Consider the following 23,029-nt stretch of genomic DNA (forward strand, 5'->3'; position numbering starts at 1 on the left):
AAAATTAATGTTCTTACAGGGACTGTTTAAGTTTAGAATTAAACTATATTTAACTTTTTACTTCCCTTGGTTTGCACAGCAATGATTTCAGGATTTTGACACCAGCATAACAAGGGTTCTTAGCAAACATAGCTGAGTCATGGGCATTAATCTATAGTACATGCCAATCTCTTGCACTGTGTCTATGTATGTAAGCATTGGTTATCAAATTGAGCATGAATTTGTTTCACTGCACAATAATAATAGCATGAAAAATATGCATACGAGGAATATTTAAATATATTTCAAGTAAGGTCTAAAACTACATGCCCTTGGAACTTTACAGTGATTCTCACTGCCCATGTTTGCAATTTATAGAAGTGCATGGTATATGATTTCATTCAGAGATATATTAAATGAAAATTGAAAGTTGTCAAATAACTTGTAAAAATAGCTTTTTTATCTTGACTAGAAAAAACCATCACTCTTTTGAAAAGTATCTTTTTTCTGAAAACATACTTTCCATATTGTATATCCATATCATATCCTACATGATATGATATTTCAATATTGAGATATTTTGATGTGCCAGATGAAAAATAATTTTAATTGTATCTAGAACTTGACTGATTAAATTTCAGTGAGTGAGTGTGCTGTTTTACTTATGATTTCATTGAATTATTTAATTTAAAGTCATTCCATTTGCATTATTCTAGTACTGTTACTATTGTTTAATGCAATCAAAAATTGCAAATTGATGATATTTCTACTGTCATGGGAGTAAATTATAATGAATATGTATGCTTCCTCTACAAAAGATAGGCTACAGCTTACATGCATTGTAATTAAATTGAATATACCAAATTTTAATTCAAAGAAATGACTACAGGAAATATTTGTAGACAGGCAATGATCCATCCTTTTCAAATATCACCGTATGACATCTACACACCATGCACATGTAATCAATCATTTATGAAGAAAAAATTTTACAAATCCACCCAAATGTGTAGATTTTATAAGAATGCATATGGGTGTATATCATCCAAGCAAAAATAGAATCTGAAACATCTGAAATAATATAGATATAAAATCATGAACACAGTTATCTACCGGAATGTCAGTTTGATAGACGATGGTAGAGTTCACCTAATACTAAGCCCAGCAGTGTGTGAAATTCACACATCAGAGTAGGGAGGGCACATCCTTTCCCTGAGCCACCTATGGCTTCCCAGGACTTTGTGGTACCCAAAAAATCACACAGCTTGGGGGAAGCTGAGGGTGCCCATAGGTGAGCCCAGGAATCAAGCCTGAGCCCTCTGGTTAGTATTCAATGCTCTCTCCCTGGACAGCCACATCCCAATATAGATATATAATTTCTTATATTATAATCAAGATTGATGGAATGGCAGCTATTGCAAAACTGATAAACTAAAGCAAATATAGTTTCTTGTTGGTACAATTAGTTAAAAATCTAATAAATAGAACAAATATTATGAGTTCATTTCAAAATCTGAACAAATAGTCACTGATTTGATTGCTTGGTTTATTGTCACTTAGGCCTCAATGCTCTCTGGTTATGGATGAGAATTTCAAACTACCCACATTTTGTTTTACATTGAAAGCTAATAATAATTAGCATCACAATAAAAATAATATGTAATTTGTATATTGTTTTGGCAATAAGAGCACATACTAAGATTATCATGAAATTTTCAGATGTATTCATAAAAAGGAAGTGATTTGTAAGTGGTGTACTTGATAGAGAATGGTCTGATTCCTAAATCTAACTGGTTAGCTGAGCATGTTTTACTGCTTCTCTGTATAGAATGTTGGAGCGAGATGTTGGCTGGTATGAGGCTGTGGCACGCAATGAACATGGAGAAGCCAGGCAAAGAGTTCGTCTGGAAATAGCTGAATTTCCAAAATTCATCACTCGTCCTGAAGAAATAGTTGTTTTGTTAAGGCGCTCTGGGCGACTAGAAGCAAGAGTAACTGGAGTTCCTTACCCAGATATTAAATGGTATAAGGACTGGCAACCTCTAGCTGCATCAAGTAGAATCAGGGTAAGACTAACCTATTGCAATATTTCAGTAAATAGCAAATTAGTACACAGTGATAAGTGCATATCAATGTGCTTACATATCAGTGAAAGACTCTTTGTCATTGCAAGAGTGTACATTATAAATGTGACTATGCCAGACCTATTACTAAGGCAAAAACTTTATTTGACCCACTTGGGTTGCATTAATAAATGTTGAGACTATTTGGTGATATGCCACTTCCTGGCAGTTATAAGTGTGATCTATCTGCAGAAAACTCAATTATTTTTACTGAAAAGTCATGGAATCATACTAAGATGGGAGGATCTAGTCACCTTATTCATGTATAGATGAAAAATTAATGGCTAAGTCTTACATATGAGAAAAGAAGAGGAGAGATCACAAAATGAAATATGAAGATGGCAAAACAAGTGGATTAAGATACTTAGAGGTAGTGTGGGATGCTGAAGGCAAATGATTTGGAAAGTAGGGTTGATGAAGGAAAGCAATAGCCTTATCAGATGGTATAAGATGAGATGGAGGATTGGGGGTAAAACTTTTCCAAGTAATAAGGAATGAAGCAATTACTGACATCTATAGAAGGAAAAACGGTTAAGAAAGTGAAATCATTTCAGTATTTGGGAATTCTTTTGCACTTCAGTTTTTTTTAATGGAGCAGTTTCAGCATTTTGGGATGGGAGATGTACCAAGGAAATAAGAAAGAGGATATCTATGAGTAAGAAAGATGTTGAAAAGGTGAAAGGACTTTTGACAGAAAGTAAAATGGATGTTTGAGAAGAAATAATATACAGTATTCATTTTGAAAAATGGTACAAATATATTAAATATCATCAAGATAAATTGTACATAATGTATAAACAATGTAAATTCTTAAATGTGATGAAGACTGCCATTAAAAAATTTATCAGTTAAATAAAGTGGGTTTGCAAGAAACCTTAGTCTGGAAATTCAGGATGCAATCCAACAACTGAGTTGGCACTAAGTTAAAAAAAACGAATGTTCACTTTATAAAATGAGTTGTAAGTTGAGGGCAGTTCACACTATTTAATATTCATGTTCGCATTACCCTTAATGGCATAGTTATGGATGTCAGATCTTACTTCCTTAGTTTCTAGATTAACTTTCTCACAAACCAGAGATTAACTAAACACAAGCATAATTCCATGCCTAATAAAAAAAGGCTTTCAAGAATCACGTGGGGGAATATTGGCAAGATAACAAATAGCTCTCTTTTGTAGTAGCAAGATTTGTTTAACATGTGGTGAATGACCCCATAACTCAATACTATGTGAAGTACTTGAAAGATGTAAAGAACGTGAAATTTTTTTAAGGATAGCTGTGGAAAACAGCCCTTAAGGTAAAGTGGATTGAGACACTGAGATATGAGGTAATGATGAGAAACAGAGAACTGCTGAGATAACTTAAAAAGAGAAGGACAAGTTGGTTGGGCCATATACAGGGTGATGTCCCTGTATTATGCCAAATATGTGTGATTGCCAAGAAAAGTCTTGGTGTGAAAATTTGGAGGAAAGAGAGATGGGGGAGAAGAATTGGAATGCTTGGGATGAGTTAAAAAATCGGAGATGTTAGGGGTTAATGAAAGAGAATGCTCAGAAACGAATATGATGGGAGACATCCAGTTGAAACACTTCAGAAGACTATTCCACTTTAGAGAGAGAGAGGAAAGGTAGATAAAACTATGAAGAAAATAAATTAGGGCAAGTCGATGCAGAATGTAATTTTCCATGTACAGTTCAGGCTAACTTAATTCTATTAATCATATACATACATAATTCTTTAACTGTTGATTGAAAGAATTTACTTCTTCAGAATTTCAACCTGGTGTTTTTATTTCCAATTTATTTTGTAATCAGTTTTCAACTCCATGAACAAATTATGAATAAAAAAATTTGTAGTGATGTATTTTTTGCTAACTTATGTGTAAAAATTGTCTTGTAGCATACTTATTTGATTATTTTTTTCAGATGATTTTCCACCCACCAGACACATGCATTTTGTCAATGGGAGATGTCATCAACCGTGATGAAGGTCTTTACTCGGTATGTATGCTTTCTTAATTTATTATTTCTTTTTAATGACTCTCCTTTACTATTATGGAAAATAATTTTTTGATATGCCTGAGATAATGACTTGCACAGGCTAACTTGGTGGCCTATATTCTAATATTGTCTTTAGATGGTTAGTCTGTAGGTACAAGTAATTGATTTTAATTAGAATGTGACAATGCATAACAACTTTTGCTCTGTTGATTGTAACCCAGTTTGAATATGGCATTCTCCTTAATATTTGAACATCAAGGATAGAAAAAATAGGTTTATGTGAGGAAATAATTCGCAGTCCAAGTTGCAGAAGCAAGACAATTGAAATGTCCTGGAACAAAGGCAATGTGAATAAATTATCAAAGTTTTGAGAGAATTATGTTTGAGAAACAGGTTATTTCTACTTCTTTTATTAATAATTCCCTTGTAATCCTGCCCGCTATTAATTTTTTATAGATTAAAATGTCTCTCACTCTCTATACCAACACAATATTCACGAGAATTAGTGAGTAACCAGCATCTGTTCCCTTATGATACATTTAAGAGACAAATACCCATTTGTGAAAAAAGATTTCTTCGAGTAGGCTGTAATTTTTGACAATTTTGGGCAGTCCATCCTCCATGAACAAATCGAATATTTATAGTGATTTGAGAACAGCGGCTTCCCGCTACTTTGAGTAGCTATATTAGTAGAAAAACTTGGTTATTATACTTAAAAAGAATTGGCTTCTTGGTGGTATAAGCTATCACCATTCAATTTAGATAATCATTACCTCAATATATATGTCAAGCTTGGTACATGTATCATGATGATGGATATTTTGGTTTTGTTCATATATGTATATTCATATTTCCTTAAAAAATAGGATTAAATTGTATACAAGCAGTGGTATTCAGCAAATGCAATTAAAAAATGTTCATGATAATTGTATAATAGAATCCTCCTACTGGCATTTGAATATTTAAAGATCATTTCAGTGTGCTTCATGACCAATTATTTTTTCAGATAAGTGCACGTAATGTAGCTGGAAGTGTTTCTGCCTCTGCTATGATTCACGTTGAAGAAGATGAACGTGAGTATGGAGTTCGAACATATGGCCGTCATGGTATGGGCAGGCCTGAGATTAAAGCACGTCCTGGTGATGGACCCAAGGGATTCAATGAGCTTTATGATATTGGTGATGAACTTGGCCGTGGAACTCAAGGAATCACCTATCATGCAGTGGAGAGACTAACAGGTAGTGTGTGAAACAAATTCACTATACCACTTGTACATAAAATTTATGAACTGACTGATACATTCAAATAGTGTCCTTAGTTTCTTTGGATTTTCCATCTCCCTGATATAATGTCTAAAAAAGTAACTGAATAATAAAGTCAAATAGATAGTTTACATTTGAAAATTCTGCATTATAATGCATATTAGCTCATGATTTCGTTAAAAGCTACTGTTGTGGCATCTCCCACTTTTCTTTGAATTAGTGTACATTTTGCTTAAAGCAACAACAGTTTTACCTGTTAAAAAATGTTTGACTGCACTGCTGAAGTTGGCTGATACATTTAAAATCCATGACTTGTCTTTGATTTTACAAAAATTTTTTATTAGTGGAAATGCTTTCTCATAGTGCATAGTTAATTGTATTTTTTTAAATATTTATTAATTTGAAACTTAACATCAATTTATTTCTTTGTTAATTAAAGGTCGCAACTATGCTGCAAAGATCATGCATGGCAAGGGAGATATGCGTCCTTTCATGTACAATGAACTAGAGATTCTGAACTTGCTGAACCACAGAAAGATCCTGCGTCTTCATGAAGCTTTTGAGACTAAATTAAACCTGACTTTCATTCTGGAACTGTATCCTTTAAAAAAAAGTCAAAAGAAATGTATTTTGCAAGGTTCCCTCAAGGTATTTTAGCTGGTAAATTACTGTTTAGCCATGGGATATGCTATACCTAGATACTTACAGTATCACTGAGTGACTAGTGAGAAACCTTTCCAAGATTCTAAATTGTAACTACTGTACAGAAAAAGATAATTTCACCACTTTTTCGTTATTTTAGCTGACCTTTTTCAATTTATCTAATGTCATGCATTTAGGAATTCTAGTAATTGGGTGAAAATACTGACATTCATTTAGTAATTCACATGAATTAACTGTGGGCTCTGGTGCTATAGCACCAATTGTAATTAGCCCCTTAATTAATCAAAATACCCTCAAAAGAAGGTAGTTGGTCTACTTCACACTTTTCCACTTATAGGTATCACTGTAAAAATTTTAATTCAGAGAAATGGCCGATGAAAAGCAATGTAAAGGGTCCAGTTGTAGGTAGTTTTGTTTGCCCTGTGTTTGGAAGAGATAAGTAATTGCATTATTTCATCAATTTATGTCATATGAATAAATATCTTATAGATGAGTAGTATGGAGAATATAGCTCCTGAAAAATGATGATCAAATGTCATTTTTTACCAAAACCTAGAAATAGTTTGAAATGCATTCAAAAGTGCAATCCAATGAAGCAAACAGACGTTAATTTTGGCGGAAACCTGTCACTCTTGTAATTAGCCCTAGTTCTGATATTTCTCATCTGGGTGGCTTATCCGGTGGCAAAGAGATTGATGTGACTGGTAGTTTGGTTTTTGTGTGAAAGAGCATTGATTGCATTGCTGAAGTATGCAAGGCTAACAACATTGACTACATTATTTAACAATAAGGTTTGGTGGAGCCTCTAGGCATTTTCAAATAATATATGTCAAATTAGTGGGTGAAATTGAATGAATGAAAGAAAACTTTTGCCTTCTATAATTTATGTACCTTTTCTTCATTCAGATTAAGCTTGCAAAGATGAACCCATATTTCATTAATCTTTTGAGTGGTAACAAAACCAACTGTACTCTAGGATTTATTGCTTTGGTGTCAGTGAACATCTTATTTTGTATGTTGGAACTAGTAATTCAAAGTTTTTAGTGTTCACATCTCATTGTTGCTATTCATTTTCTCTCAAACATTCCTTAATTCAATGCACCAGTGCAAGCGGTGGTGAATTCTTTGATATTCTCTCCAAGCAGTCTTATTACACTGAATCTGATATAGCTGGCTATGTGAGGCAAATCCTTTGGGCATTAGAGCATATGCATGAGCACAGTATTGCCCACCTAGGATTGAATGTAAGTATAGTACAATATTTTTACCTCTGCAAAAATAGTCAATAAAAAATGAATTTCCTAAGTATCTAAAATGTTGAACGAGAATTCCTGTTGCATATTCGCATGGAGGTAGTCATGAATGGTGATGCATTTTATGTTGATACAGTGACATATCAATGGAAGAGACTTGTATACTGACCCTGAATTATTTCATTTCCAGCCTGGTGACATTCTTTTCTCGCATCCTGGTGGCGACGAGATTAAAATCTGTGACTTTGGATTAGCAAGAAGAATTTCGACTGGAAAATTGGCATCTCTTAATTACGGTAAGTTATCTTTTGACTTTATTGAATGCAAAAGGCTATTCTTCTGAGATTGAATTTGTTGCATTTCCAATTGTTTGTTTTGACATTGTATTTTTTGTCCTTGTTGTTTTGACATGGCCACAAGAAAAATAAATATTATTTTGGGGAATAAAATTAATAAAATTTTTCACCTTACAGGTGTGCCTGAGTTTGTGGCTCCAGAGGTTGCCAATGGAGATGGAGTCAGTTTTTCTGCTGACATGTGGTCTCTTGGTATAATTATATACATCCTTCTTTCTGGTGGGACATCGCTGTTCCGTGGAAAGAATGACAAGGAGACACTTGAGAGAATCAAGAGTTTATATGAGAGTAAAGATTCCTTCTTGTCCAGCATGCCAGACTACCTCTCAACAGAAGCAAGAGATTTCATCACAAAGCTTTTGCTTGTCAATACCGAAAGGCGTATGGATGTGCGTGCTGCTCTGAGTCATCCTTGGTTGATCCGTGCTGACCGCATGTTTCAAGATGAATATCAAATTTCAACAAGTGGTCTCAGAACCTATCTATCTGGGTTCAGGTAGGAACTGTTCTTCCCTATGTGCAAAATTAGAGTGCATTCCATTTTATATATCAATCACATCAATATACCATCTCTGTATGCTCTAAATTGGCCAGGTGATGCAAAAATATATAATGGAAGAGATTTGAAATGGTTTGAAAATTTAAATAGCAATGGCGATAGGTTTCCTGGAGTTGTTTCAAAAGCAAAACTTAAATACAAATTTTCTAATTTTGTGGAAATGGAATGAGTGTCAGTGTATCAATGTGATTTATGCATGGAGCAGAACATGTACTGAGTAGTCAATAATTCTTTGAAATAATTCTTTTACTTTTTTATGACAAGAATAATAATTATAATTTATCCACCATTTGACGAGATTGAGGAAAAATAGAACAGAGAAAAAGAAGATGATCAATGGGCACGATAAGGCCATGGGCACTGGCGGAATGGGCATGATGCATGAAAACATAAACATGCCAAAACAGCTTTCAATCATCCAGCGTTGCTTCATTGAAGTGTACTCGTAACTGGAACTGATGACTCAAAATTGGATAATAATCGCAGTACACTAATGTTTATACCACATTCAGATCATTATTTCATCTCGCATGAAGTAAATGATATTATTTTTGTGCTTGGTCAGGTGGAAAAAGTGAAATGAATGATGATGCTTGTGATAATACTCTGCAGTTTGCCAAATCAGTATTTAGCTTTGTGTAACGGTCCACATAGATTGGAAACCACCTGTCAAAAGTATTTTTTTGAATTTTTGGTAGGGAACTATAGCGTAGAACTATCACCAATATTATCATTGGTTGTTCAATCCTAAGATTGGTTGACTGCAGCCCTCCATCCTACCCTATCTGATACTAATTGGCTTACTTCCTGGTAGTTTTTGCAATGTATATTCTTCTTTATTTGTCCTATGTCCTCTTGGGACTTTTCCCTCTATTTTTCCTTCTATTATTTTCTTCACGAATCCGTTGTGCCTCAGGGTGTGGCCAATGCATCTGGTTCTTCTTTTCTCTATGGTGTCCCATAAGGTCCATTCTTTGTCTATTCTTCTGTATACTTCTTCATTTCTTATTTTATCCATCCATTTGATCTTAAGCATCCTCCTTCAGCACCAGATTTGAAGGCTTCTAGTTTTTTCTGGTCTACTTTTCCGATGGTCCATGCTTCTGGTCCATAGAGTGCCTCGCTCCATATGAATGTTTTCACGTATTGTTTCCTCGTACGCAGTTCTATCTTCTTTGAACACAGCAGTTGTCTTTTCTTTGTGAATGCTGTCTTAGCTTGAGCTATTCTTCGCTTGATGTCTGTAGTACTTCTTCCATCCCATGCGATGGTACTTCTGAGATTGGTGAAGGAATCCACTTGCTCTAATTTTTATCCTTTCCGTGTGACTACTGTATTCCGCTTCTGTCTTCCACATACTAGGATTTTAGTCTTCTTCTTGTTTATATTCATTTTGTATCTTTGTCGAACTTGATCCAATACGTTTAGTAACCTTTGAAGATCCTCCTGGTTTTCTGCTATCCTTACAATATTATTGGTGAAGCATAGCATGTTTATCTCTTCTCCATTGATCCTAATTCCATTTAATCCAATACCTTGTGCTTCTCTTATTGCCTCCTCCAGGTACATGCTGAACAATGCAGGTGAGAGGTTGCATCCTTATTAATTTTAGCCACTATATGGCTTCCATCTCTCATTTGCATTGTGGCTACTTGCTTCTTGTATAGCTGATAGATTATTCTTCTGTCATTGTAATCTATTCCAAGTTTTTCCAGCAGTCCAAACATCTTGTTCCATTTTGCATTGTCGACAGCTTTCGCCATGTCCACGAATGCCTCATACAGTTAGTTGCTTGTTTACATATATTGTTTTCTCTATCATGATTCTGAGACAGAGTATGGCTTCCCTGGTTCCTCTGTTCTTCCTAAAGCCAAATTGGTGTTCCCCTGGGTTATTATCAATTTTCCTTTCCGTCCTTGGACTTTCAAGGTTCAAGGTTTGGTGTTTCTCACATTTCTCTGTCCCTGTCTTCTTTCGTATTGCAATCATCACACTCCTTTGAATGTCTTTCGTCTTTGTAGCTATCTATGATTATTCCATGCAGATTGTCTTTGGCTTTATTTCTGAGTGCCTTGATGATGTCTCCATCGATTTTGTCTTCCCCAGGAGCTTTGTTTTTCTTAAGGTCTTTTACTGCTCTATCAAATTCGCTCCTCAATATGTATGGACTCTGGTTTTCATCATCCATTTCACTCTCATCCTTCATCAGGTTTTCTTCCAGCGGTCTCGGACCTCGGTAAAATTCTTCAATGTAGTGCTTCCATCTATTGCCAATATCTTCACCTTCCATCAATATACGAGGGTCATCCGGAAAGTAGTACCCGTTCGTGCCGCATGAAGTGCTGACGACGCGAGTAGCCGCTGGACGAGGTCAGATAGCTTCAGTGGCTTGTCTGCCTTCTCTGAGCCAAGTTGCGTGACGCTAGCATTGCCTGTGTTGTTTCTGTGATTGTTTACAATGTTTAAAAAAATTGAGAACGCCGCCAGTTGTGAAGTGAGGGCAGTGATTAAATTCCTCAATGCAAGAAACGTTCGCCCATGTGATATTCATCGCCAATTAAAGGAGGTGTATGGAGACAATGTAATGGACGAGTCGTCTGTTCGGCGGTGGTGTCGCAACTTCAACATGGGGAGGGGGAACACACACGACGATGAGCGTTCGGGGAGACCGTCTGTCATTACAGACCAACTGGTGAGCTCAGTTGACGAATTCGTGAGGAACGATCGGCGCGTCACAATTGATGACATCTGTGAGCATTTTCCCAATGTTTCTCGAACAATTGTTCATGAAATTGTTAAACACCATCTGCATTATGCAAAAATTTGTGCAAGATGGGTCCCTCGCGTATCTCAATGAGCTGGCGGCGAAGGACTATGCAGCAGGAATACAGAAACTTGTCACACGTTATGACAAATGCCTTAATTTGCTTGGAGATTATGTTGAGAAGTAGTTTAAAGTATCCTCTTTCAAATAAAATTTTTTATGTTTGTTAATATTTACTTTTGTGTCTTTATTTCACGAACGGGTACTACTTTCCGGATGACCCTCGTATATCCGTTTACATCCCTGATGTTGTAGCTTTTCATTTTCCTTTCTCCAAAATGTTTCTTCACCAGTTTGTATGCTCTGTCGGTATCCCCCTTCTTCATTTTTTCATTGATTTCCTTGCAACTGCCTTCTATCCAATTCTCCCTAGCCTTTTTGCATTCTCGATTGACCTGGTTCTTAAGCTCTTGTAAAGCATTTCAGTGCAACAATTTCACAATTTTCAATGATCCCGGTCAAGGCAAATGATTTTTACACTCTGAAATTGTTGCATTGAAATGCATATTAGCGGATGACTCCGTTAAAAGTTACTGTTGCGGCATCTCCTGCAGTTTCCTCGAATTTTTGTGGAGCCTTTCCTCATCATCATTCCTGGTATTCTTGTATTTTCTTCTTTCTTCTTATGGTTCCCTTATCTCTATCGTGATCCATGGTTTCTTTGTGTCAGCCCTCTTTTTTGCCAGTTGCTCTTCTGCAACTACTGTGATGGCCCTCTTCAGTTCATTTCATCTCTCTTTGGTGCTACTTTCTCTTTCATCACTTAGATTGCTGTCAATGGCCGTGGCAAATCTTCCTCTGTTGCCTTTGAAAGTGGTTTTCAAATACATATTGATAAAGTTATAAGACGTTCTATGGATACTTTTTCTTGATAATTTATGCCTGTTATATGATTAATTTATCAAATGGAAAAGTAAGAACAGAATACATATTCTACCCCTTAGGGACTGGTATTCCAATGCATCTTGCCGGAAATGGTTCAGGAGGCGTCCCCTGGAAGGTGCTTACACCCATCCCTCCAGGATGGTATACCCACCTGGTATGCAGGAAACTCCACCAGACACTCCTCGTGTCTCAGTGGACCGCACACCTAAGGAAGTTCACACTTGGGACTCTATGCTGCCACCTAGGGAACCCTTGGACTATGAAACTGGGAATCCTACATCCGAAAGCCAGTAAGTAACAATTGCATTACTTCACAATCTAAAGCCCTTTTTTTCAAGAATTTTTTATTTATATTTTCAGTTGTTATTCTTGGGTGTTCTATTTTATACAGGTTGATCCTTGAGGTTTGAACTTGCATAGAAACTCATTAAATACAATGTTGAGGATTTTTTCTCTGACATCCACTCAGATATTTTTATGTCATCATCAATAATTTTGGTTTGTTTTCATTGATTGTAATCGATTTGTTTTCATTTTATGAATATTTTTGAGCAGAGGTCTTTCTTATTTTTAAAACTAGTCGCCAGGCTTCCAGTTTATCCTCCTCCACTTGATTTTCTACATTATTTTTCTAGCTTATTTATGCAAGAAAGGCTAGTGACCTATAAGCCCCACCAAATACCCTTGCAGTGGGTTGCAGAATCATTTGTAGCTTTAGCTTTCCTTCATTAATGTTTCAGTAAGAGATACAATGATGACAGTCATGCCCATAAACTTTACAGTCTCCGATTTGTTCCTCCACGAGATATGTTGCCATAGAAGATAATTTCCCCTTTCTATGTTTCACTACCCACTCCTTGGAAAATAATCCCATTATCTGGGTTTTCAAATCATATTGGAAATCGTTTCTGGTGTGAATTTGTGGAACTGCTTCATGGTTTAAAAGAACTCAAAAACATTGTTAATTCCACGTTAAAAAATTTGATATTTTGTTGACTACAACATGGCAGATTTGGTATTTTTTCGTTGAATCTTATTTCCAAGGCACATGTGCGATACCATTGGCATAAATTTTTATTATTAAATAAGTCCTCAAGCCTCAAGTCTTTCCGGTGGCTCAGTAGCAATGCTAATCCAAAACTGTCAATTAAAAACATAATAACAACCTTATCCAATGGGGGTGCAACTTTAATCTACGAGAATTCCAAGAAAGATATTTTTACTCATGATAGGAGTTAACTCTGCATTTCATATGCTGAGAATAATATTAAAAACTCCTTTTTATGTCCAATTCCAGCTACCAGTATGGTCCTGACACCTACCTGCTGCAGTTGCGAGACGTCAACTTCCCCGTCAGGCTAAGGGAATACATGAAGGTTGCCGCTAACAGAAGTCCAGGCTACTCACTTACCATTGCAGACAGGAGTTATGATTGGAGGGTAAACTTCCCTTTGATAGCACTCTAGAAAGTTGTAATGCTGACTGAAAACTTTGACGGTTTCTCTATGTATGCATTTTGCATTTTACTTTACTCTCACAGACTCCAATCATCCGAGAACGACGTCGCTTCACAGATGTTATGGATGAAGAGATTGATGATGAGAGGAAGAGTCGCATTGATCGATACAGCAGCAGTCGAGATGGGTTAGATGGACTGCCGGATAGCCTGTTAAATGAGGCGCCCACTGGTGCTCCAACACCTCGCCGTCTTCGCAGGGAGTTAGGTACTCGTCTTGATGCCCATGCAGAGGCAGAAGCATACATGGAAGCTAAGAAGGAAGGCCAGGTGAGACTTCATCCAGAGAGTAAGGAATAAGAAAAAGGTTTTCATTCAGTCATGGATATATGTTGGAAAATGTCATATATATATATATATATATATATATATATATATATGACATTTTCCAACATATATGTATGTATATATATATATATATATATATATATATATATATATATATATATATATATATATATATATATATATATATATATATTGGAAAATATTTGAAAAATAGATATATATAAAACATACATTATGTTTTAGTTTTTCGATTAAATATTCATGAAAGCTTCAGTACAATTATGGTGTTAATCTAGACACTTTTCTGTTGAAACAAGCCATTCGCTAATGCGAAATAGTCGTCCTATATTTGATCTCATAACCTTTGTCACTTGTAAATCTGTGTTGTCTTTTCAGTAATTGCAAAGATGGGTAATACCATGAGTACAGAATATCTGCTATTTTTCTTTGCACATTTAATACATACTACCTGAATTCAATTCTTTTGCATTGTTTTCCTTCCCATTTTCATTCTATTTTCTAATTGCCTATTAAATTATTATTGATCATTTCTCACTTTCAAAAATTAAACACCAATGCTTCATTAATAAACTTGTTGAATTATCCTTAGAATTGTGATTAGCAGAAGTAGTCATTTTATTCTCATACATTTATTTCATGGATTCAGCTGCCTTTCTTCCGTGAGAAACCTCAAATCCTGCCTATCAGGGAGCAACATCCAGCTGAACTGGTGTGCTTAGCAGTTGGTGACCCAAAACCCCTTGTGCAGTGGTTCAAGTGAGTACATGTTTCAAATATTAAACCCCCTTAGGGTTTATTGAATTAAATTGGTCGTTTTTTGAAGTTACTAAATGTGAATTGTTCATGCTCCTCCAGAAATGACTTGGTAATTACTGAAAACAATCGGGTGAAAATCCTGGAAGATGCAGATGGCCGTTCAATCCTACGGCTAGACCCAGCTCTTAGTTTTGATGTTGGTATCTACAAAGTAGTAGCTCGAAATAAAATTGGGCAGACAGTGGCTCGAACAAGGTGGGCATATGATATATTATTGTTATTATTCTATCATTTAAGCTAGATTTTGGATGGACACAGACCATACATTATAAAATTTTCTCATTTTTAATCAATTCAATGCTACTACTGAATTGTTGTTACATTTGGTAGAATGGTTCTTGCAACTACACCTGGTGCTCCAGACTCCCCAGAATCAACTGATGCATCCGACACTGAAATTCTTTTGAAATGGAAGCAACCTCGTGATGATGGCAACTCTCCCATTCTATGCTATTCTTTGCAATACAAAGAAGCAGGTGATTTTTTGCAGAATCTTTATTTCAAGTGGCCTCTTTACCTACAAACTTATTGTGTTATTTGCTGTCAGTCAGTAGAGGTGCTTTTTTTTAAATGCCTAAGAGACTTAATTCACTTACACTTCCTATGAAAACATTTCAGATGAATTGGACTGGATTGAATTAGCTTCAAATATTGACCATGAATTCTATCTAATCGGAGGTTTAAAACCAACTACCTCCTATCATTTCCGCCTGGCCGCTTGCAATCGCATTGGCTGGTCTCACAAAGGAATTCCAACAGAATTAGTGAAGACAAAAGAAGAAGGTAATTATTGCCTACCTTTTTTATTCATGTATAATAGAAAATCACTGTTGCACTAATTGTAAACTTTGAAGATAACAGAAAACCTGAAAAATGAATGCATCAATTCTCTTCTTCAAATGTTTTGAATATCTTTAGCGGTTCCCCTAAAATGATAAATATCTAATTTAAGCCACAGTGGAGTCCACCTTATTCAGTCTCGGTTTATCCACTGACTTTGATCTGTGATATCATAAGAGTGTTATTTTAATTGATGCATCCAAACATATTTGGAAAATGGAAGCTGTCTTATATAGGCATGAAAAATCATGCACACGAAGGTTTATATTATAACAAATATTTTCATGTCAGGCATAGCTAACTATGCTTACAAATTTAAATGTTGACTCACTATTGTGCTGAAGAAATATGCACTTGGTAAAGAAGTAGCTATTTAATAAATTGCAGCATAACTAAATTTGTAACTGTCCTACATATTTACATACTTAGGGGAATATGCTTATGAAAAAGTTTTGCTATGTATCTATATTTAACTAATTGATGTTTTATTCCACTCAAAATCTGTGCATACAGGTGCTCCGAAGGTACAAATTTCTCGAGCGATGAGACACCTGCAGCAAATGACAGAATCAGGTGCCAAGATTGATATGGAAGATGCAAAGCATCATATGGATTATTCAATCGAGAATAACCCACCGGAATGGAGTGATGGAGCCGTATCTGACAAATTTACATTAATATCAGAGATTAACAGGTAGGCAGCTCGAAATTGTTAATGGGTTGTGACCACTGAACCTGACAACATCAATGAGTAACTTTAACGCGATCTTTCCACAATAACAAGGATAGGAATAGTGATATCTTTACATCATCGCTGCAAGGAATGCTAGTGAAGATACACCATCAAACTACATGCCATTATGGGGCAAGGTTGTAAAAGAAAATTAATATATTCCTGTATCAGCAGTTTATACGTCATCTTGAAGTTTACCTGCCAAATCCGAATCTCAATGTAAATGTATAGTGAATAAGTCAGATTTCTCCATTATCCTGTATCATGTCAATAGATTACATTCTTTGTGCTCACATTTTTAATGCTTATATATATTAGGAGTAATTCTGGAAATAACAAGGATAGACAATTGATCATGAAAAAGTATTTGTTCACCATTATCATTTATACCCCAATAAGCTTCTTTTTGGAGAGTTATTTTATACTTCACAATAACTCAGTTCCACAACTATTATGAAACATATGAGCTCTTAAAATTGTGTGACCAAGTTAAATTATGATATTGACTCACAAATCAGAACTTCAAAATAATTTCATCAATGCAGTATCATATGCTGCTTCTTTCATATAATTTAGGATTTAATTATTTATTTGTATAAATAACCTTTATTCATGATATGCATAGCATACACTATGGTAGGCATCTTCAGTTAGTACCAATATGCAATGCAATTATGATATCAATCTATATCTAGACATTCCTATTGCTTATCTAGTGAGAAAGTAGAAGTTATATGTTTAAAAGCAGTGAAGTAATTTTCTTGCACAAGCAGTTAGAAAGAAAAACAAGTTGCATTTGCTGCATACCTACACAAATGTTCCACTATGAGAAAGCTTAAAAGACCTTGCAGCTATATAACCTTAATGTATTATGATTTTAACTTACCAACTTAGTATACAGATTCATGATTCTGAACATGGTAGATGTCTTCGAGTACATAATATGAAATAGTGCTAAAGTTTAATGATTTAGGCTTGGGACTGTAACAAAGCAGATATATAGAGACCTACAAAGACTTATTGAGTCAGACGATACTTATATTTACTCTTTGCATGTTTCATGATACTACTTGTCTATTTTACAGTACATATTTTCAACTATAAGATAGGAGTTGTATGGTCTTCCTATTTTAAATGAGAATGACTCCAATGGCTGTTAATGGTTATTATTATTATATAAACCTTATTGCAATCAGGCAATTGTCCTGGTGGCAACGATCAAGTCTGGTCAACGGTCACTCTTACAATGCACATATATACATGCATACACTGTTATGGCCATTGGAGTCATTTACATTGAATGTTCATATGTAAGCTAAGAAATATCTTGCCTTGCCATATCATGTGATCTATAAAAATAGGGATAATTAGAGCCCTATTTTTAGCCAGAAAATACAGAAATTGGTCTGTTCCAGAATTATTGGCCGAGAGAACATACTTTTTCTGTGTCAATAATGTGACGTATGGCTAGCAAAAATGATTTCTATCTCTACTTTATTGGTAGCCAAGAGTATTTTTATTCAATTGCTTCATTGAAGCTCTTTCAAAATAATTTTATCTATCTATTTATTTTTGCATGTTCTAATGTCAATGTATTTTCAATTAACCTAATTTTTTAATTCTAATTTTGTTTGTTTTCTGGCATTAAAATTTTAATCAAGCTGAGGATTTCAGTTTATATTTTAGACAGAAAAATACAAAGCGCAAATACTCATATTGGAAGATTTGTAATATAATCTAGAAGGTTATACAGTGTGTTAAGTTTAGGGCAATAATCTTCCATTAATTTTTAATATCAGGCCTTTGAAATTTGTCATTATGAATGGATAAGTGGTGTGTCCAACCAAATTTACTATATTGTTACTAGTTGCTAAAATTGTCTGGGATTTTTTTCAGGGGACGATTCTCATCCGTAGTGAAAGCATTAGATAAATCCACAGACAAAGTTGTTGCAGCAAAAATATTTGAGTGGAAGCAAGCTCCACCTACAGGTTCATCTGATGGTACTATTGCAAATGGCATACCAAAGGAGGATGGCGCTCAAGGAAGTGAAAGTGGTGAAGCAGCAGTAGAGAGAGAGTTTAAAGTGCTGCGTACCCTCCGCCACGAAAGAATAGCATTTTTGGAAAGTGCATGGCATGGAGGTGGCATTGCTGCTTTTATCATGGAGAAATTGCAGGGTGCTGATATTTTAACATTCCTCTCTTCCCGACATGAATATACTGAGCAAATGGTGGCAACCATTATTACCCAGGTGAGAAATCCCCCGACCTATGCTTAAAATTAAATATGCGTAAACTAAAAAGAAAAGGACACCCCTTGAAATTATTTAATTGATGATTGAGTGATTCCTTTATCCTCTAAGGTAAATCATGTGAATCCCAATGAATTTCTTAGTTTTACATAGAATGAAAAATAATTTTTCAATCAGTTACACCATTGATTTCTATTTTCAGATAAATGTAGTCATTTGGCTAGGTCCTGATTTCAATTTAATTGCCAAGGCAACTAGTATATAATGAGAGCATTTTGAGAATTGATCTTGTTCAGATTCAGTGTTATTGTCAATGCAACAAGTTGGGATACCCAATGTTGGAATTTTATATACCTATAATGAAAATACATAGATTACAAATTAAAAAATCCCAGTCAATCAACATGAAGCCAGTATAAGTCACCAATAAAATCTTTTAAGTTGTTTTCGGTCACATCAAAACCTAAATGCCCTTATGCTGCAACCACTTTTCTTAGCCCATATGGATGTCAGTGATGTTTAGATATTGATCATCTCATTTGGTAGGTAATTAATTAAGTAGGTAATTTATACCCATGTACAACATCAAAATTCTCCAACTAATATCTTTACTTGCTTAAGTCTTAAATATGTATCAAAAACAATTGTTAGTATAGTTATTGACATAGGAATAGGGTCAATAAGGATGGGTGGATCTGAAGTTGCTGCATGTCAATAAATAATAAATTAATAGCTATTCTATTGATTACATGAACCATTCAGAGTTTATAGGTAGCATATTCAAAGATTATTCCTAATAACAAAGCCATAATCTTTTGATGGAGAAGGGAATGATCACCATGATACCATGACAAAATGAAATATTCTGTGCAGAAATTATGTGAAGAAAGAACATTGAAGGTGTATTTCTAAGAATTACTACAGGTTAATGTCATATCCATGCTTTTTTGTTCATTTTGATCTAATTGTCATATTTTTTCCCAGGTTTTGGACGGACTTCAATACCTGCATTGGCGAGGCTATTGCCATTTAGACATTCAGCCGGACAACATTGTTATGGCATCTGTGCGTAGTGTTCAGATCAAATTGGTAGACTTTGGTTCTGCCCAAAGAGTGACACGGCTTGGATCTTGTGTGCGACAAGTTGGGCATCCTGAGTATTCTGGTGAGATGATAAACTTTGTATTTTTCTTTTCTATTTCCTTTTTTTTTCTTATTGGTCCTCTCAAAAATCGATGAAAATCAGGATATTACTCATTAATTATGTAATAAACACACTTAGCAATTTCTATCTGCAGCTGAAAACAATTAAAAGTTTATTTTTACTGGCATACTTTGTGACTGGGTTATGTTCTTCAAAAGCATGGTTAATATTCATAGAGCAAATCATCATTTTACATCTATTCATATGATAACATAAGAGTATATTCCTTGAAGATTGGTGTACACTTACATGGATGTTCATGTGTATTTTAAATTCTCTTGGGCCATCAACTACGGTTTAATATAATATTTATGCAATAATTCTGGTGGAAAATAAGTGCCCTCTCTGTTTTGTCTGAAAAGAAAACTTTCTCAGTCATTTCCAAGGTTATTGTTACACTTTGGATTGTGGGATGATGTATTTGTGTAGATAGGACATAGATGTTAAGGGATAAAATTACATAGGACAAAAAGGTAAAAAGCAAGTGAGATCACAACACAAACTACATATGGTGTTTTGAATTTTTGAAATGTTAATTATTCATGTAATTGCTTTTTTCTATTTCATTTAGGTTCAGTCCATTCATTGTTAACAACTTATTTTTTTAATGGTGTAACTGGCTTAGCACCACACCGAGATCAAAATATGCACCACATTTTCACTTGAAATAATGATAGACTCAAGTTACTTGATCAAATTAATATGTAATGAGAACTAAATACTTAATTCTCTTCTTTGCAAGGGTCATATTTTTAGCTATCATGTCGGCAATGTAAGATGTGGTGCTTTCCCAGCACGTGATTCTATTGAATTCTTTGTAGGTTTACCGTCTTGAAGACTTCACTAGAATGTCAGCAATGTTTTCATACAAAATGATTTCTAGGGAAAGTGGGAAACTACCATCCTCTTTCCACTATACATTGGCAGTTAACCAGATGAAGTAACCATATCAAATAGCCAGATCAATTTTATTACGTCTCCTGCAAATGGTGTACATACATTGAGATAATTCTAAATTAAAAAAATTTATTGTGCTCCTTGGACAGTTATTTTACAGGAATGTATTAAACTAAAAATCTATCTACACATCTATCTTCTGTGCCAACGCTTCTGTTCATTCAAAATCAAACCTTTAAGCATCCCAATAAAATGAAATATTTGTCACTTTAAACATTTATATAAGCTTGATAAATGTTCCACTCTTGTTCCAAGAAATTGCTGATTTGTATATCACACAGAATCATAACATGTTGCTCGTCACATTTAATTTTTAATAATTTCACAAAACTTTTTTTTTCATCAAAATGAGATTGGTAATTACATGAATATTGAAGACAATTTTCAATTGACGTTTAGCAAATGATATTTAGCCTAGATGTACCTTATTAGGATTTATTTTTATAATTTATTATTATATAATATATTAATTTTTTTATCTAGTATTATGCCTTGGGAAAGACTTAGTATTATTTATATCTATGATAAATGAACTGTAATTGAATATGTGCTTATTACCTTTTCCATTCAAACTTGGTTGAGTTTGAGGTTTTTGGAAGACAGCTTTATTCCAAATGTGATACATTGAATTTATGGAAACAAATGATGTTTTCATTTTAAATATTTATCCTGCCATTTTTCTGTTCTTATAATGTCTGTATTCCACAGCTCCTGAAATCCAGTCAGAGGATCCAGTTGCTTTCCCACAGAGTGATATTTGGAGTGTAGGAGTAATAACTTATGTGCTGCTTTCTGGTGAATCACCTTTCAAAGGTTCAACACCAGAAGAGACTCATCAAAATGTTTCTTTTGTACGCTTCCGCTTTGAGTACCTTTTCAAAGAACTCACACAGGAAGCAACAAGATTCATTATGTTAGTTTTCAAGAAAGCTCCAAGGTAAGAAAATATCATGTAGGATATTTATAGAGGTTTGTATGCCTAAATATACCGTATTTACCCATCGATAACGTGCACCTTATGTATATTGCGCACCCAGAACCTTGTAGTTATCATAAATTTGTATAGTAACCGCACACCCAGGGCTTCATAGTTATCTTGAACATGTATATAGGCCGCGCATCTGTATATACATATATATATGCACATAAAAATTATATATAGTGCGTGTAAAAAGAAGTCTATATTGGATGTGTGTATGTAAAAATATGTCTATGTTTTGATTTTTCCAATTTTTATTCCATAATGGGCATCATCATTTTTTTGATCATCTGAACATTTTTGTATAGATAAAGCATGTTATTGATGGAAAAATACGGTAATATGAAATTTTCCTTGTGGTGTCTTAAAAATCAGTTAGTTTTTTAATAGCCACATTGCGATAAATATGCATAACAGAGAGTCAAAAGTAGAGCTATGTCATTACCTGTCAAATTTCTCATAAGAGCAATGCTTAGTGTAAACACTTAGGTGAGTTATCTTTGTATCATCTGTAAAAATATGAAACTTTTTCATATGCCGGTCCATGTACATGATATGGATGAAAGAGTGAAAAATGTTAAAACAGCATACATTTTAAATTTGATGTTGTGATGAAACAATGATTACAAATAATAAACAAGAATACATGCTTATTATATTGATGGCAAAGAAATTTTAGTATGGACGGCATGTTGCTAGTTCTTAATGGTTTTCATATACCATACAAATGCAGTGAATTTCATACTGACAGGTTATTTCTGCTGGCTCATGCACCTATAATTGAAAAGATAATATAGTCTCTATTGGGAAAAATTAATAAATTCCACATGATAGGATATTTTATGCATGTTAAAGGCCCATTGATTTAGGAAGCATTGTTTTTCATCTGAAGCAATCAGAAGCTGAAATTTGTGGGAAAAAGTAAGATAATGCAGTCGTTAGAGTTCTCAATAGTGATTGTGAAATTGACAATGAAAATCAGTCATTGAGAAATGCAATATTTACACCATAGAATAATGCCCGCATTATTCCTTTGAAAATCCCAATGAAAGTTGTTTCATTTAAATTGATTGTGTTGATTACCCAGGGATAAGTATAAAACTTTGGCATTACATACATCTTTAAGTTTCCTTTCACTTTCAATAGAAAGTTAAAAATGGAGATAATTTAATAAAAAATCATCTCATAGTTGAGCACGCAGTTTTATAACTCTGTATGTTCTTCAACTGTATTCTAATGTATGTTAGAAGAGTTATTTCTTGTTATTCAAACTACAATCATTACGACTCTCGACCAGAAGTATTTGATAATTTGTTCTTAATGCTTTTAAAGAAAATATTAATCTGATTTTTTTGCTTTACTATAGCAAAAGGCCATTGGCTGAGGAGTGTCATGAACATAGGTGGTTGTTGCCTACTGAGTTCATGATCAAGAAGAGAGAGAGAGCAGTATTCTTTGGAAATCGTCTCAAGGTAAAAAAATCTCCTGATTGGAATAACTTTTGAATTTAACCCGTT

At 34.5% G+C, this 23,029-nt stretch overlaps 1 protein-coding gene across 5 annotated transcripts in view; it reads left to right on the forward strand.

The window, feature by feature from the left end:
- Positions 1-23,029, forward strand: part of Obsc (Obscurin) — a 237,976-nt gene that overhangs the window by 212,138 nt on the left and 2,809 nt on the right. For all 5 annotated transcript variants that reach the window (XM_071587781.1, XM_071587782.1, XM_071587779.1 and 2 more), the window contains 19 exons: positions 1,808-2,045; positions 4,028-4,102; positions 5,109-5,340; positions 5,804-5,960; positions 7,133-7,271; positions 7,471-7,576; positions 7,754-8,132; positions 11,964-12,194; positions 13,202-13,343; positions 13,445-13,690; positions 14,376-14,485; positions 14,585-14,740; positions 14,876-15,021; positions 15,164-15,328; positions 15,899-16,079; positions 18,015-18,372; positions 19,357-19,537; positions 21,242-21,470; positions 22,879-22,984. In XM_071587781.1, the coding sequence (XP_071443882.1) occupies positions 1,808-2,045; positions 4,028-4,102; positions 5,109-5,340; positions 5,804-5,960; positions 7,133-7,271; positions 7,471-7,576; positions 7,754-8,132; positions 11,964-12,194; positions 13,202-13,343; positions 13,445-13,690; positions 14,376-14,485; positions 14,585-14,740; positions 14,876-15,021; positions 15,164-15,328; positions 15,899-16,079; positions 18,015-18,372; positions 19,357-19,537; positions 21,242-21,470; positions 22,879-22,984 (3,577 nt within the window). The remainder of the gene's footprint in view (positions 1-1,807; positions 2,046-4,027; positions 4,103-5,108; positions 5,341-5,803; positions 5,961-7,132; positions 7,272-7,470; positions 7,577-7,753; positions 8,133-11,963; positions 12,195-13,201; positions 13,344-13,444; positions 13,691-14,375; positions 14,486-14,584; positions 14,741-14,875; positions 15,022-15,163; positions 15,329-15,898; positions 16,080-18,014; positions 18,373-19,356; positions 19,538-21,241; positions 21,471-22,878; positions 22,985-23,029) is intronic.

Source organism: Hetaerina americana, unplaced genomic scaffold (assembly GCF_022747635.1).
Source record: "Hetaerina americana unplaced genomic scaffold, ioHetAmer1.1.p SCAF_3, whole genome shotgun sequence".
Classification (NCBI taxonomy): domain Eukaryota; kingdom Metazoa; phylum Arthropoda; class Insecta; order Odonata; family Calopterygidae; genus Hetaerina; species Hetaerina americana.